This window comes from Carcharodon carcharias, chromosome 19, assembly GCF_017639515.1.
Source record: "Carcharodon carcharias isolate sCarCar2 chromosome 19, sCarCar2.pri, whole genome shotgun sequence".
Taxonomy (NCBI): domain Eukaryota; kingdom Metazoa; phylum Chordata; class Chondrichthyes; order Lamniformes; family Lamnidae; genus Carcharodon; species Carcharodon carcharias.
Window position 1 is genome coordinate 73,810,418 of NC_054485.1, and position 16,986 is coordinate 73,827,403.

At 44.8% G+C, this 16,986-nt stretch overlaps 1 protein-coding gene across 1 annotated transcript in view; it reads left to right on the forward strand.

The window, feature by feature from the left end:
* The window catches only part of LOC121291937 (zinc finger protein 91-like), a 299,051-nt gene extending 282,204 nt beyond the window's left edge, over window positions 1-16,847 (forward strand). The window contains exons 2-3 of the mRNA XM_041213621.1: window positions 953-2,766; window positions 13,684-16,847. Of these exons, the coding sequence (XP_041069555.1) occupies window positions 1,477-2,766; window positions 13,684-15,213 (2,820 nt within the window). The 5' untranslated portion in view covers window positions 953-1,476 and the 3' untranslated portion in view covers window positions 15,214-16,847. The remainder of the gene's footprint in view (window positions 1-952; window positions 2,767-13,683) is intronic.
* The last annotated feature ends 139 nt before the right edge of the window (window positions 16,848-16,986 follow it).

Here is a 16,986-nt window from a genome sequence, read left to right on the forward strand (position 1 = left end):
TGTTTCACAACATGGAGCGGTTGAGGTGAACAGCATAGATGCCTTTAAGGGGAAACTAGATAAGCACATGAGGGAGAAAAGAATAGAAGGATATACTGAGAGGGTGAGGTGAAGAGGGGTGAGAGGAGGCTTGTGTGAAGCATAAACACCAGCCTGGACCGATTGGGCCGAATGATCTGTTTCTGCACTGTAATTCTCAATCACTGGATTGTTAATCCAGGACTAGAGCAATTTGACTGCCATACCTGGAGACACTTTTATTGAAATGTCTTTTAATGCCTTCTTTAAAGATTTTACCTGAAGGCCTCGGCCTTTCCCAAAAGCTTGGGCTTGAATTTGATAGTTTTACCCAGTGCTGTGGCTGATAGCTGAATTGGGGATGTGCAGTCTGAGCGAGTGCAGTGTATCTAATTTCCCAGGATAAACCAGAACCCTTCAATCAGCTACACTGAAGCAATATTTTCCTTAGCTTCTAGCACTTTCTGCCCAGTGTGTTTTCTCCAAATAATTTTGGAAAACAAGGTGCGGAATTTCAAAATCTCCATTGAATTAGCATTTGTCCTGAGTGTTTTTTATATTAAACATATATTGTCAGGGTAAAACAGGTCTACACCAGCATGACTCGAGCTCACAGTAAATTGATAGCCCATTTTACACTACGCTCGACTGTCTTTTCCATTGTCCTCACGGTACCTGGCAAGATGGGGGTCTGGACGGAGGAAAGAAAGTAGCCACGTTGTCTGCTCCTGGTCACTATCCAGTGTCTCTGCTGGAAACAGAGAGAGTGTGACAGTCAAGTGAGGAAAAAGAAAGGACTTGTATCTGATCCCCCACACAGGGGAATAGCAGACTGGCACTCACTGTGGAACAGTCTCTAACTGAGGAGTCAGCCCCTTCAGCAAAGGAGGAGAGGGAGTTGGAGGAAATCATGTTTCCTTTTCCTGTTTTACAGAAGGATTGCATCGTACTACACCAGAGAATACAGAGAGATACACACCACAGATAGATCCTGACCATCACCCAAGGAACAACTACACAACTGTGGGAAGACATCCAGTCCCTTCACAGCATTGCTCAACACAGAAAAGGTTGGGCAGTAAAACCATCATCTGGAAATCAGTCGGGTCAGGGGAGCTTTGACAAATCATCAGATCTGAAACTGGTCAGTGGTGTGGAACCTTCCATCATAAGCAACCTTTCCAAAGGTTCAGCTGTGGGCGATCGGTCAGGGTGAGGCTGGGAAGAAGTGTGAGCAGCCCCAAGTGTGATGAGAGCTTCAATCATTTATCGAGCCTTATGAATCACTGACTCATTCCTACAGGCGAGAGGCTGTTCAAGTGTGAGGTATGTGAGGGGGATCCACAGACTCACATGCACTGCCAAAAGAGGGTTCATCTATTGTAGAACTGTTAAAACAAGGACAGCAACATGGATGGGAAGTGATCCACGTGCGAGTTTTGTGTCAAAGCTTTTGTGATGTCTTCGAGCCTCCTGACACACCAGAGGATTCACACAGGAGGGAAACTATTCAGATGTGAGGTGTGTGACAAATCGTTCTCCAAGTCATGGAGCCTTCTCGTGCACCAACGCAGTCACACAGGGGAGAAACCATTCACGTGTGAGGTGTGCAACAAATCATTCTCACAGTCATCGGCCCTCCATGTGCACCAACGCAGTCACACAGGGGAGAAGCCATTCAGGTGCGAAGTGTGTGACAAATCATTCTCTAACTCATCACACCTCCGGGTACACCAATATATTCACACTGGCAAAAAACCGTTCATGTGCAAGGTATGCAACAAATCGTTCTCAATGTCATGGGCACTGCTCAACCACCAACGTACTCACACAGGGGAGAAACCATTCACGTGCGGGATTTGCAAGAAATCATTTTCGCGTAAAACAACCCTCCTTGAACACCAATACATTCACACCGGGGAGAAGCCTTACACGTGTGAAGTGTGCAACAAATCATTCTCATACCCATCGATTCTCCGTGTACACCGGCGCATTCACACAGGGGAGAAACCGTACAAGTGCGAAATGTGTGACAAATCATTCTCACAGTCAGGAAAGCTCAGGACACACCAGCGGATTCACACAGGGGAGAAACCATTCAGGTGTGAGGTTTGTGAGAAGGCTTTCACCTGCTCCTCTGATCTCCTGATGCACCAGAGGATTCACACAGGCGAGAAACCCTTCAAATGTGAGGTGTGTAACAGATCATTCTCAAAGTCATCAAACCTCCTCCAACACCAACACATTCACACAGGGGAGAAGCCATTCACGTGCGGGTTATGCAACAAATCATTCTCGTGGTCAACGACTCTCCTCGAACACCAATACATTCACACCGGGGAGAAACCATACACCTGTGAAGTGTGCAACAAATCATTCTCCATCTCATCGACTCTCCTCGTACACCGACGCATTCACACAGGGGAGAAACCATTCACGTGTGAGGTGTGTCACAAATCATTCTCAAAGTCTTCAAACCTCAGGAAACACAAACGCATTCACACAGGGGAGAAACCATTCAGGTGTGAGGTTTGTGAGAAAGCTTTCACCCAATCATCTGATCTTCTTATACACCAGAGAGTACACACAGGGGAGAAACCCTTCAGGTGTGAGGTGTGCAACAAATCCTTCTCAAAGTCATCAATCCTCATTGAACACCAACGCAGTCACACAGGGGAGAAACCATTCACATGCGAGCAGTGTGACAGATCATTCTCACAGTTATCGAACCTCCGCAGGCACCAACGCATTCACCAATGAGGTGCACAACAAACCATTCTCGAGGTCAACAAAACTCCTGCTCCACCAGAGAATCCCATATGTGAGAAACCCTTCCAAGTGTGAGGTTTGTTGTCAGGATTTTGTGATGTGTTTGACATCAAAGGATTTACACAGGAGAAAAAGTTTTCAAATAAAATGTTTGTAACAAAGTTTTAACTAAAGGTTTTCAATGTCCTAAAGCACCAGTGGATTCACACAGGCGAGAAACCATTCAGGTGTGAGGTGGATGACAAGGCTTTCAGCATATTTCCTGGTCCATCAACGCATTCACACAGGGGAGAAACCCTATTGGTATGAGTTCTGTAATAAAGCCTTCACATGTTGTCGGACCTCCTGGAACATCAGCAAACCCACATAGGAGACAAACCCTACCAGTGTGATGTGTGATAGGATTGTTTCACCTACTCCTCCTCTCTTACCATACACTGATGGCTCCACACGGACTTGGAGCCGGGTCACCTGCATTCCACTGAGAGATGTCTGTGTTGTTTACCCTCCAGTGTTCACACAGGGGAGCTGTCATTCCAAATCATTGTCTGTCTCAGCAGTGTCTGCTCGAAGCTCTCCCACCATCAGTCCAATCGTTTCAAGAAGGCCAATTTGACCAGATCACCAAACATCACCAAAAGAAGACAACAATATAGAACAACAATATAAACAACAGTATAGAAGCTCCTGTATAAACTCAGCATCCTCTCAGTGCAGCATCAGGTACAAGTCACTCACTGACTCTCACTCTGACCAAGAAGGCAATCAGATACTCAGTGGTTAGAAAGGCTTCAGCTTCTGATCTACCAGCACAAGCACCTGGGAGAGGAGCCTGGGGTAGTAATGGAGGGACTTCAATTAGCCTCAGCATCTCTGGTCTATGGAGGGGGAGAATCAGCCAGGAATCCCGTTCCTCATCGGTGACCCCAGCTGGGAAGTCAGGAGGAGGGCAGGATGTGTCTTGGCTGTGACAATCTCCATTGTCTCACAACATTCACTGTCTGGGTCTACACATGCTGAATGGCCACTCAAACAGAGCACTAGAGGCCAATCAATGTCCACAGTCTGTACTCCAGGTCAGTACCTTGAGGACCGGAGGGAAAGTGAGATGGAAAGAGGGCATCAACCCTTCAACAACAATTTATTGCTTTTATCCAGAACCTTTAATATAGTCAAACATCCCAATGTGTTTCATAGAGAAATAATCAGATAAAAATTAATATTGAATCTAAGAAGGAGATATTAGGAGGGGATGACCAAAAATATGGTCAAAGAGGTGGGATTTAAGGAGGATCCTAAAAGAGGGGAGAGGGACTAAGATGTTTAAGGAGGGAATTCATGAGCATGGAGCTTGGATGGCTGAAGACACAATCGTCAATGGTGAAGTGAAAGAAGGCAGATGTACTCAAGACCAGAATTGGAGGAGTGCGGAGACCTTGGAGGGAGATGGGGCTAGAGGTGACAGGGATAGGGATGGGGTGAGGCCCTGGAGCAATTTGTACTGGAGCATGAGAATTTTAAATTGGAGGCACTGGGGATCTGGGAACCAGTGCAGGTCAGCGAGCACTGGGGTGATAGGTATGTGAGGATAGAGAGCGCAGAGCTTTAGCTGACCTGAAGTTTATGGAGGGTGGAAGATGGGAAGCTGGACAGGAGAGCATTGGAATGGTCTAGTCTAGTCTAGAAGCAACAACAGCATGGATGAGAATTTCAACAGCAGATGGACAAATGTTGAGTTGGGGTTGTTGTTAATGGGTGAGGTTATAGAGAAGAGAGGAGGTGATCTTTGCGATGGAGAGGGTTGTGGGGTCAGAAGCTCAGCTGGAGGTTGAAGAGGATGATACTGACTAATTGTTAACAAAAACAGAATTACCTGGAAAAACTCAGCAGGTCTGGCAGCATCGGCGGAGAAGAAAAGAGTTGACGTTTTGAGTCCTCATGACCCAACTAATTGTTGTTGGAGATGAGAGTGGAAAGGGCAATGGAGAGGAATTTAAGGAATGTAGGAACCGGAGTAATCCCTTGAGCCTGTTACGCCATTAAATTAGACCATGGCTGATCCGTATCTGAACTCTATCTACCTGCCTTGGCTCTGTAACACTTAATCCCTTATCTAACAATAAACCTATCAATCTCAGTTTTGAAATTTTAAATTGACTCCCAGATTTTTGTGGGGAGAGAGTTCGAGATTTCCAGTCCCCTTTTTGTGAAGAAGTGTTTGTTGACATCGCCCCTGAACAGCCCAGCTCGAATTTTAATGCTATGCCACCTTGTTCTGGACTTTCCCACCAGAGGAATCATTTCTCTCTAACTACTCTATCAACTCGTTTAATCATCTTAAACACCTCAATAAGATTACCCCATAATTTTCCACATTTAAGTGAATGCAAGCTCAGTTTGCGTAACCTGTCTTCATAATTTAACCCTTTGAGCCCAGGAACATTTTAATGAATCTACGCTGCACTCCCTCCAAGGCCAATATATCCTTCCTGACGCGCGGTACCCAGAACTGAACTCAGTTCTCCAGATAGGGTCTAAACAGAGCTCTGTACAGCTGGAACATAATTTCCATAAGGACACAGTTGGTTTTGGGGAGGAGAAGTTGTGGGTTATCTTTTCTCTTCAGATGGTCCTGGAGTAATGAGCAGTTTTGGCAGAGGAAAGCAGGACCACTAGTGCTTGATGTGGCACTGTCAGATCTGGTGATGGATGGCTAAACCAGTTGTGTACCAGATACACTCAAATCTTCACCCCATGGACTTGAGAAGTAGGGACATCGACCAGGAAGGAAGAAAGTGATGGTAATTTTGGGAACAAGGATGTAGAAGGTGGAGGTGAGGGAGTGATTGAACCAGATTGACAGCTACAGAAGCATTGTGGTGAATGGAGGATCAAAGGGCAGAATGTGGGAATTAGATGTGTGTGTGTGTGTTAGTAAAGCGAGCCAGCTCTCAGGAGTGGGTATGGGGTAGAATCGGGCCCTGCTTTAGTTGGTGATGTGAATTATAGACAGATCCTCTTCAGGTGACAAGTGTTTGACTAATACCATGGGGAATGTTTGTACACTCCTATCTGGGAGGACTACTATCCTGAGTATGGTGAGTGAGTGGGTGTGAGTCTCTACAGACCTGAGTTCCCACATCCCATCATACCTCAATGTAATAACGGTGTGATATGTTCACCTTACACTCTTCCAAGATTTATTTCATGTTCTGGGAAAGATCTTGAGTTGTTTTCAAATGCTTTGTTATTTTGGTTGTTTCAAAGTTTGGTGTAAGTTAAAAGTGTTATTGCTTTATTAATCTTCTGCATAACTCTCAATAAATTCACATTTTTTTAGCTAAACCCAAATTACCTGATTTATCAGCATGGTGTGTTACTATTCACTGAAACACTCAGCCTACAGTAAGAGTCCTGTACACAATACAATGTCAATGTCACTGTGGGCTGGTATACTTTCTCCATTACTGGGTTTATAATTTCCAGTTCCAGCAATATGATAATGACCAGATCATGTGTTTATGTGATGATGATCACAGGATCCAGACAGGTGAGGACATTAGGGATAATTCCCCTGCTCTTCTACAACCTATTGTCATGGGGTATTTTACATTCAGCTGAGAGGGCAGACGGCGCCTTGGTTTAACTCATCTGAAAGATGGTACCTCTGACAGTGCAGAACTGAAGGAGTGCTGCATTGAGTACTCATACCTCTGGAGTGAGACTTGAACCCACAACCTTCTGACTCAGAGATGAGAGTGCCAACTAATGGCTGACAATAGCTTATAATATTTCTGTTGTTTTCGATTCAGCTTCTAAGGGGTTATGTCCCAAGACTGTGTATAGAATGCTTTTCCCCTTGTAAATTGGCAGCCTGAAAGTTTGATTTGATTTAAAGTGGTAACTAGTTAAAGCTGCAGGTGTCAGTGTTGTCTTTGTGTCTCGGTTCCTGAAGCTGTGAAAGGTGGTAAAGTCCCTGGTGTCAGCTGAAATGGACATCTTATGGGATTGTCTTCAATCAGTAATGCTGATTAACCATTCTGCTTTCATTTACTCTGAAAGTTCTATTGTTTATGCACAGTTCTAACTGTCTGTCAGGAATAAAACTGGAGGAATAACCCACTCCTCCCAAGAAAGCTCAGTGTTAGTTTTAGTTAGGTTTTTGAGCTTGTTTTCAAATCCCACCAAGGCCTAGCCCCTCCCTATCTCTGTTAGGGTGAGCAAAAGAGCGAGGAGAGTGCAAGAGAATGAAAGTGCAGAAGGGGGAGGAAGAGAACGCAGAGGTAGGAAAGTGGAAGGAGAGATAGCGAGGGACAAGGAGGATACCAACGGGAGTAAATTACCCAGTCCCTCTGTCCTGTCTCTCTCTCTCCTGTGAAGGTGCTGATCCCACCACTGCACGTCATCGCTGTCTTGGATGCTGTGGGTCTTCCTCTTCTGATCTGTCAAACATCGGAGGCTACACATCCCACACAGATGTTGTCAGTTTGAAGGCCTCAGAGGATGAAGAAATGCTATTCTCACACTAGAAATCTCTGTCAAACATTTACCGGGGGAACTGAGACAGCAGCTGCAATAAGTGAGGTTTTATTCTGATGGGACAATGACAAGTTTAAATCCCCACCTGATCTGCTGCTCAAAGTCACCTCCATTTCACTGGTCAGTTCCCCAAGCTTCAGGAAACTCATGTTCTTCCAGAAATATTTGGATTGGCTGTGAGAGATGTCAATCAGAGAGCCCACCCATTCTGTCCATTCCCTCCTCTTCCTCTTCCACAACTGGTTCACTTCCTGTAGGGACTGAAAACCAAGTGAGGAGATGGTGAGTGAAGGAACAGAATTTATAATAATTACATCCCATAATATCCACACTAATGTTCAGGCAGTCTGACTATCCTGTGGGGAATCAGGTGTGGAAATGCCCCTTATGCTGTGTGAGAAGATCCAGCTGAGAGAGCTGTTTACTGGGTGCTTTGTGCTGAACTGTTTGACTGGAGCTGTGTGTTGGATATTGAGTGTTTATTGGAAGCATTTCCCTTCTGATTTACAGGCTGAGTTTTGTTGATGGGTCATTACTGAATATGAGAAGGTGATGTGTAATTATCTGGGAGGTGCAGAGTGTCTGAGGATTCTTACTGATTCCCTATTGTTGAGTTCTGTGTGTGTGTGTTGGGAGCTGGTTATTATCCTGTGGACTGTGAATGGCCAGTTCTGTCTGTGTGTTGGGATCTGGATGTTTCCTGTCTTTTCAAATCCCTCCAAGACCTCCTACCCCCCCCAATCTCTGTAACCGCCTCGGAAAAGAAAAATAGCAAGACTTGCATTTATGAAGAGCCTTTCATGACCACCAGATCTCCCAAAGCATTTTACAGAAATGAATTTCTGTTGAAGTGTGGTCACTGTTATAATGTAGTAAACGTAGCAGCCAATGTGCACACAGCAAGCTCGCACAAACAGCAATGTGACAATGACCAGATAACCTGTTTTTCAGTGGTGGTGACTGAGGTATATTTACGAGCCCCATAGAGACTAATAACTTTTAAAATAGACAGTTTAAAGGCATTGCCTAATACAATTTCAAATGTTAAGACTTTTACTCTAAGAAACCAGCCAAAAGCAACTGACTAAACAATACCATGTCGGCATCTACCACACTAAACTACAGAAAAGATATCCCACTGTTAGCACAACTGAACACCCCACGCCACAGTTATACTTTGACTCTGCAGTTATCAGAACGTAGAGTTTTTACAGAAACCCATCCATATGACCCTCAGCTTCCAATGGGTTCGCTTTTTCCCATCTTGCTGAATCGTAACTTTGAGTGACTGTCAAAGGGCATTTTACTGAGTTTCCAGAGAAGTTCCAAACCGACTGTCAACGCTGAGGCCCCTTCCAGTGCTTCCAGCCCTACCCATGCCATGATGAATCTTCCGGATTCTAGATTGCCTTGGGATGAGTCTCTTTGACCAGAGGCTCCCCCCTCCACCTCAGGAACACACCAAGACGCCTTAGGCAGCACCTTCCAAACTCATGACCACTACAGTCTAAAAGGTCAAGGGCAGCAGCCACATGGGAACACCACCATCTGGAAGTTCCCCTCTAAGCCACTCACCATCCTGACTTGGAAATATATCACCGTACCTTCACTGTCGCTGGGTCAAAATCCTGGAACTCCCTCCCTAACAGCACAGTGGGTGTACCTACACCACATGGACTGCAGCGGTTCAAGAAGGCAGCTCACCACCACCTTCTCAAGGGCAGTTAGGGATGGGCAATAAATGCTGGCCCAGCCAGCGATGCCCACATGCCATGAATGAATAAAAAGAACCATTCTGCCTGACAGCCCACGGAAAGGACACCTTCTCCTCTCTGCTGACCGCACTGGCTGCAGTCCTTGGTATCTCTGTGAGACCTGTCTCTCTCGCTCTCTCTTTCTTTCCTTCTGTCCCAATTCTCGGAGACAGAACATCTGTCCAGTCAGCTCCAGCTGCTCTTGCCTTTGTTTTCAGGTGTGATAACTGTGTATCTTCCTCAGCAAATCCCAACCTGTTCCCACGGTAACCAAGCCACCTGGCTTGTTGCTGGGCAGAGTCATACAATATCCTACCAAACCCACCCAACCCAACCCCCCCCCCCGTCCTTTTCCAGGTTGTTCTGTTTTAACTTAAAACATGAGGATGGCATAAAACATAACAATCCGACAAACTTTGCATTCATAACACACTCCTGACTTGAGTCTTCTCAGCAGATGCTGAAATAGTAGATGCATTGGTTCTAATTTTCCAAAATTCCCTCGATTCTGGAAAAATGCCATCAGATTGGAAAATACTCTATTCAAGTAGGAGGAAGACAGTAAGCTGGAATTTACAGGCCAGTTAACTTAACATCAGTCATGGGGAAAGTTCTGGAATCTATTATTAGGGAGCTTATAGCGGGACATTTAGAAAATCTCAACGCAATCAGGCCGAATCAACATAGTTTTGTCAATGGGAAATCATGTTTAACTAATTTATTAGACGACTTTGAGGAAGGAACTAGCAATGTGGATAAAGGGGAACCTGTGAATGTGCTGTACTTAGATTTCCAGAAGACATTTGACAAGGTGCCACATCAAAGGTTACAACACAAAGTAAGGGCTCATGGTATAGGGGGTAACGTCAGCATGGTTAGCATTTTGGTTAGCGAATAGGAGCAGAGATTGGGAATAAATGGATCATTTTCAGGTTGGCAAGATCTAAAAAGTGGAGTGCCACAGGGATCAGTGCTGGGGCCTCAACTGTTTACAATCTATAGTAATGATTTGGATAATGGGAACGAATGTATGGTTGCTAAATTTGTGGATGACTCTAAGGTAGGTAGGAAAGTAACTTGTAAAGAGGACATAAGGAGTCTTCAAAGGGAAATAGGTTAATTCAATGAGCAAAAATCTCGAAGATGGAGTATAATGTAGGAAAATGTGAACTTGTCCGCTATGGCAAGAAGAATAAAAAAGCAGCATATTATTTAAATTGAGAGAAATTGCAGAACTCTGAGGCACAGAGAGATCTGGGTGTCCTGGTACATGAATCACAAAAAGTTAGTATGCAGATACAGCAAGTGATTAGGAAACCATATTGAATGTTGTTGTTTATTGAAAGGAGAATGGAATATACAGTTAGGCTATTTTGCTACAGTTGTACAGGTTTTGGAGAGACCACATCTGGTGTACTGTGTACAGTTTTGGTCTCTTTATTTATGAAAGGACATAATTGAATTAGATTAGATGCATTTCAGAGAATGTTCATTCGACTGATTTCTGGGATGAGGGGCTTATCCTATGAGGAAAGGTTGGACAAGTTGGGGCTGTATCCATTGGCGTTTAGAAGAATGAGAGGTAATCTTATTGAAATCTATAAGATCCTGAGGGCACTTGACAGGTGGATGTGGAAAAGCTGATTCCCCTTGTGGGAGAGACTAGAATTAGGGGATACAATTTAAAAATTGGGGGTCTCCCATTTAAAACTGAGATAAGGAGAATTTTTTTCTCTCAGAGGGTTGTAACACTCAGTAGGTCGTAACTCTGTGGATCTCTCTTCCCCAGAGATCTGTGAATGAATATTTTTAAGACTGAGTTAGATTGATTTTTAACTGACAAGGGAGTCAAAGGGTAGAGCAGCTAAGGAGAGTGCAATTGAGGCCACAATTATATCAGCCATGATCTTATTGAATGACAGAGGAGGCTCAAGGGGCCGAGTGGCCTACTCATGCTCCTAATTTGTATGTTTATACGTTTTATCTAACAGTAGAAAGGATTTGAGTAGTCTGGAGGGGAATTCTCCCACCACCTCAGGAGGAGCCCGAGTTTGATATTTTTGCCTGAAGACACTTTAGCATTGTGCCTTGCAATCGTGTGCCGGGCTCCAAGGTGAGTGAGAATGGAGGCGTTCATGGAGCTGCCTTCTCCTGTTACTTGACTAGTTGTCCACAATTCTTCACAAGATGCAAGAGGACTACAGAGCTTTTTTCTGATCTGTTGGTCACAGCGCTCTTTAGCTCTGTTTATTACCTGCTACTCTTGGTGTATAGCCTGCATGTACACAGTACTCCAGATGTGCTCTCTACCATATCCTGTACAACTGTAGCAAAACATCCCTTTTATGTTCCATTCCCCTCACTAGTATGCTCACTAGGTTCAAACCTGGACTCTATAGTATACCCAATGCTGCTACTGACATATATCTGTTGGTTTGATGATAATCATGGAATGAGGGCTGTGCCAGGCTATGAGATTGTGTTGGAATACAATCCTGCTGCTGCTGATGGCTCACTGCACCTCATGGATACCTAGTTTTGGGATCTGCCCTTAGTCTACTTCCCCAATGATGATTAATATGGTGAAGTACTCATTCATCAGTTGGGAGGGGAGAGGTAGTTTTCCTTCAGCTTGTTTGACCTGAAGCCATGAGACTCCATGGAGTCAATATTGAGACTTCCCCACCTGCCAGTGAGATGCGACATACCCAGGGATGGTGACGGAACAGTCTGGGATGTTTCCAGATTGATATAATTCAGTGAGTATCACTGCTACTTGACCAGTCTGTGGAGCAGCTCTCCTCACTTGGGTACTTGTCCTTAGACCTTGGTAAGAGAGCCTTTATAGATTTCACTGGGCTGAGGTCACCTTAATCTTATTCTGACACAATGTCAGGATTGTCCAGATCTATCTGATTTTCCCCTTATTATTGGACTTTGTAGTGATTGTTTATCATTGTTTGCTGGACCACTTCAGAGGGTAATTCAGAGTCAACCATGTTGTGTGGGGCTGGAGTCACATGTAGACCAGACCAGGCAGTTGTAGCAGGTTCCCTTCCCTGAAGGACAATATTTGGGTTTTTAGGACAATCTCAAGTTTTCATCTTTTATTTTGCTTCTCTTCAACAAATTTCAATTTTGTTATACATTAAATTTGCAACTTGGAGCGATTGAGATGGACAGCATAGGTGCCTTGTAGGGCAATCGAGATAAGCACATGAGGGAGAAAGGAACAGAAGGATATGCTGACAAGGTGAAAGAGGGGTGAGAGGAGACTTGTGTGAAGCATAAACACCAGAATGGGCCAATTGGGCTGAATGGCCTGTTTCTGCACTGTAATTCTATGTATATAACTTTCTGTGGTTGGATTTGAATTCTCAATCTCTGGATTTTTAATCCAGCACCAGAGCAAATTGGCTTCCATGCCTGGAGACACATTTATTGAAATGGCTTTTAATGTCTTCTTTAAAGATTTTACCTGACGGTCTTGGCCTTTCCCAAAAGCCTGGGCTTGGATTTGATAGTTTTGCCCAGTGCTGTGGCTGATAGCTGAATTTGGGATGTGCAGTCTGAGCGAGTGCAGTGTTTCTAATTTCCCAGGATAAACCAGAACCTTTCAATCAGCTACACTGAAGCAATATTTTCCTTAGTTTCTAGCACTTCCTGCCCAGTGTGTTTTCTTCAAATAAGTTTTGAAAACAAGGGGAGACGGTTCAAGATTTTCATTGAATTAACAATTCTCCAGAATGCTTTTTCTACTAAACACATACTCTCAGGGTAGAAGTACCTGGGAAGATGGGGGTCTGGGCAGAGGAAAAAAAGTAGCCAAGTTGTCTGCTCCTGGTCACTATACAGTGTCCCTGCTGGAAACAGAGGGTGTGTGACAGTCAAGTGAGAAAAAGAAAGGACTTGTATCTGATCCCCCACACAGGGGAATAGCAGACAGGCACTCACTGTGGAACAGTCTCTAACTGAGGAGTCAGCCCCTTCAGCAAAGGAAGAGAGCAAGTTGGAGGAAATCATGATTCCTTTTCCTGTTTTACAGAAGGATTGCACCGTACTACACCAGAGAATACAGAGAGGATAGACACCACAGATAGATCCTGACCATCACCCATGGAAGAACTGCACAACTGTGGGAAGACATCCAGTCCCTTCACAGCATTGCTCAACACAGAGAAGGTTGGGCAGTGAAACCATCACCTGGAAATCGGTCGGGTCAGGGGAGCCTTGACATATCATCAGATCTGAAACTGGTCAGTGGTGTGGAACCTTCCATCAGAATCAACCTTTCCGAAGGTTCAGCTGTGGGTGATCGGTCAGGGTAAGGCTGGGAAGAAGTGTGAGTGGCTCCAAGTGTGGTGAGAGCTTCATTCATTCATCGAGCCTCATGAACCACTGACTCATTCCTGCAGGTGAAAGGCTGTTCAAAGGTGAAGTGTGTTAGGAGGGCTCCATAGGCTCATAAGATCTCCTAACAGACAAGGTGGATCTGTTGTCCCACCAGGAGCACAAGGACAGCCACATGGATGAGAAACAATTCAAATTTGAAGTTTGCGGACAAGTCTTCGCACAGTCATCGACGTTCAAGAATCAACAACACATTCACACTGGGGAGAAACTGTTCAAGTGTGGGGTGTGTGACAAATCATTCTCAAACTCATCGTCCCTCCGAACACACCAACGCATTCACAAACAAGAGAAACCGTTCGCGTGCGAGGTGTGTGACAAATCATTTTCGGGGTCATCAAGCTTCCGCAGACATAAACGCATTCACACCAGCCTGAAGCCATTTAAGTGTGAGGTGTGTGACAAATCATTCTTATGTTTATCTGCCCTCAGCGCACACCAACGCATTCACACAGGGGAGAAACCATTCAGGTGTGATGTTTGTGAGGTGGCTTTCATCCACTCCTCCGATCTCCTGATCCACAAGAGGATTCACACAGGGGAGAAACCATTCACATGCGAGGTTTGCAGCAAGTCTTTCTCACGGTCATCGAGCCTCCATGCACACGAACGTATTCACATTGGAGAGAAACCATTCATGTGCCAAATGTGCAACAAATCGTTCTCAGCCTCATCAACCCTTCGAGTACACCAACGCATTCACACAGGGGAGAAACCCTTCATGTGTGAGGTATGCAACAAATCATTCTCACGGTCAACCACACTCCGCAAACACCAGTACATTCACACAGGGAAGAAACCATTCATGTGCAAGTTGTGCAACAAATCATTCTCGGCCTCATCAGCCCTCCGTATACACCAACGTAATCACACTGGAGAGAAACCATTTGTGTGCGAGGTGTGCAACAAATCATTCTCAGACTTAGCAATCCTCCGCGCACACAAACGCATTCACACCGGGGAGAAACCATTTACATGCAAGATATGTAATAAATTATTTTCACGGTCATCAAACCTCATTGCACACAAACGCATTCACACCGGGGAAAAACCATTCACGTGTGAGCTGTGTGATAAATCATACTCCTGGTCATCAGCCCTCCGTGCACACCAGCGTATTCATACAGGTGAGAAACCGTTCACATGTGAGCTGTGTAATAAATCCTTCTCGGACTCATCGGCCCTCTGTGCACATCAACGCATTCACACAGGGGAGAAACCATTCACTTGTGAGGTATGCAACAAATCATTCTCGTGGTCGTCAGCACTCCATGCACACCAACGCATTCACACAGGAGAGAAACCCTTCAGGTGTGAAGTTTGTGAGACTGCATTCACCTATTTCTCCGATCTCCTAACACACCAGAGGATTCACACAGGCGAGAAACCATTCACGTGCGAGGTGTGTGACAAGTCATTCTCACGGTCATCGAACCTGCGTGTACACCAACGCATTCACACAGGGGAGAAACCATTCACATGTGAGGTGTGTGACAAATCATTCTCACAGTCATCAAAACTCCTGCTCCATCAGAGAATTCACACAGGGGATAAACCACTCACATGCAAGGTTTGTGCCAAACCATTCTCGGAGCCATCAAACCTCCGCAGACACCAACACATTCACACAGGGGAAAAACCATTCAGGTGTGAGGTGTGTGACAAATCGTTCCTGCAGTCATCGAAACTCCTGCTCCATCAGAGGATCCATATAGTGGAGTAACACTTGATGTGTGAGGTTTGTGAGAAATCTTTTGTGACACTTTCAATCCAACTGGAACACTAGCAGCTCTACACTGATGGGAAACCATTCAGGTGTGAGGTGTGTAACAAGGCTTTCACACAGTCAGCGTATCTCCTGGTCCATCTACACACACACAGGGGAGAAATCCTATCGGTGTAAGTTCTGTAATAAAGCCATCACACAGTTGTCAGACCTCCTGGAACATCAGGTGAACCCTCACAGAAGACAAACCTTTTCAGTGTGACATGTGACAGGATTGTTTCACCTACTCCTCTCTCGCCATATAACGACGTCTCCACACGGACTTGGAGCCGGGTCACCTGCTTCCGTTACACTGAGAGTTGTCTGTTGTTTACCCTCCAGTGCTCGCACAGGGGAACTTTCGTTCTAAAGCATTGTCTGTCTCAGCAGTGTCTGTCCCAAACCTCTCCCACCATCAGTCCAATTGGTTCAACAAGGCCATTTTAACCTTTGACCAGATCATCAAACATCACTGATGAAGGCATCAATATGCATAGAAGCTCCTGTCCCATAGAAACTCAGCATCCTTTCAGTGCAGCATCAGGTACAAGTCACTCATTGACTCTCACTTTGACCAAGAAGGCAATCAGGTGGTTAGAAAGGTTTCAGCTTCTCATCTACCACATATATATTTCTATCATCTCTGCTTTGTGCTCCAACGATTGGATATCCAAGAAACTTCATCACAATCCTGCAATTGCTTCATGATGATGTGACTGCAACTGTTTTGAGTAGGAGATCTGAAACAGAAGCCTTCAAAATCCAGACTGGTGTCAAGCAAGGCTGTGTGATAGCCCCCATTCTATTTACAATCCACCTAACAGTGGCTATTCACCTCATCAAAGATCAACTGTCCTCTGGTGTCAGTATTAAATACCATCTAGATGGGAACTCATTTACCTCGGTCACCTCTGTGCCAAAACTAAACTGACCACCAAAGATACACATGATCTACAATTTGCAACTGACTGCAGTGTCGTTGTCCACTCTGTAACCGGTCTGCAAACAACTCCCGATCTCTTCAATTCTGCATGTGTTTGTATGATGGAAACGAGCTCCATCCTGTGCCAGTAAAGCTCAGTGTCATTTTTGACCATCAGAATTCGGAGCCAGACTAAAGCACAGGGATTTTAAAGAAACTTCTGTCTGTAGTATTCTGAGAGAGTGTCCCCTGATGTGAGTGTGTGTGTTAGTAAAGTGAGCCAGCTCTCAGGAGTGGGTATGGGGTAGAATCAGATCCTGCTTTAGTTGGTGATGTGAATTATAGACAGATCCTCTTCAGGTGATAGGTGTTTGACTAATTCCATGGGGAATGTTTGTACTCCCCTGTCTGGGAGGACTACTATCCTGAATATGGTGAGGGAGTGCGGTGAGTCTCTACAGAACTGCGTTCCCTTATCCCATCAAACCTCGATGTAATAACAGTGTGATATAATCACCTTACACTCTTCCAAGATTCATTTCATATTCTGGGAAAGATCTTGAGTCATTTTCAAATGCTTTGTTATTTTGATTGACTCAAAGTTTGGTGTGAGCTGAATATTGTGTTTGTCTTCTGTATTGTTTTTATAACTCAATAAATTATTTTCTTAGCTTAACTCTAGCTGCCTGATTTGCCAACACGGTGTGTTCCTATTCATTGAGACACTCAGGAGCCTACCGTAAGAGTCCTGTACACAATATATTGGTCAGTGTCACTGTGGACTGATATACTTTCTCCATCAATGAGTT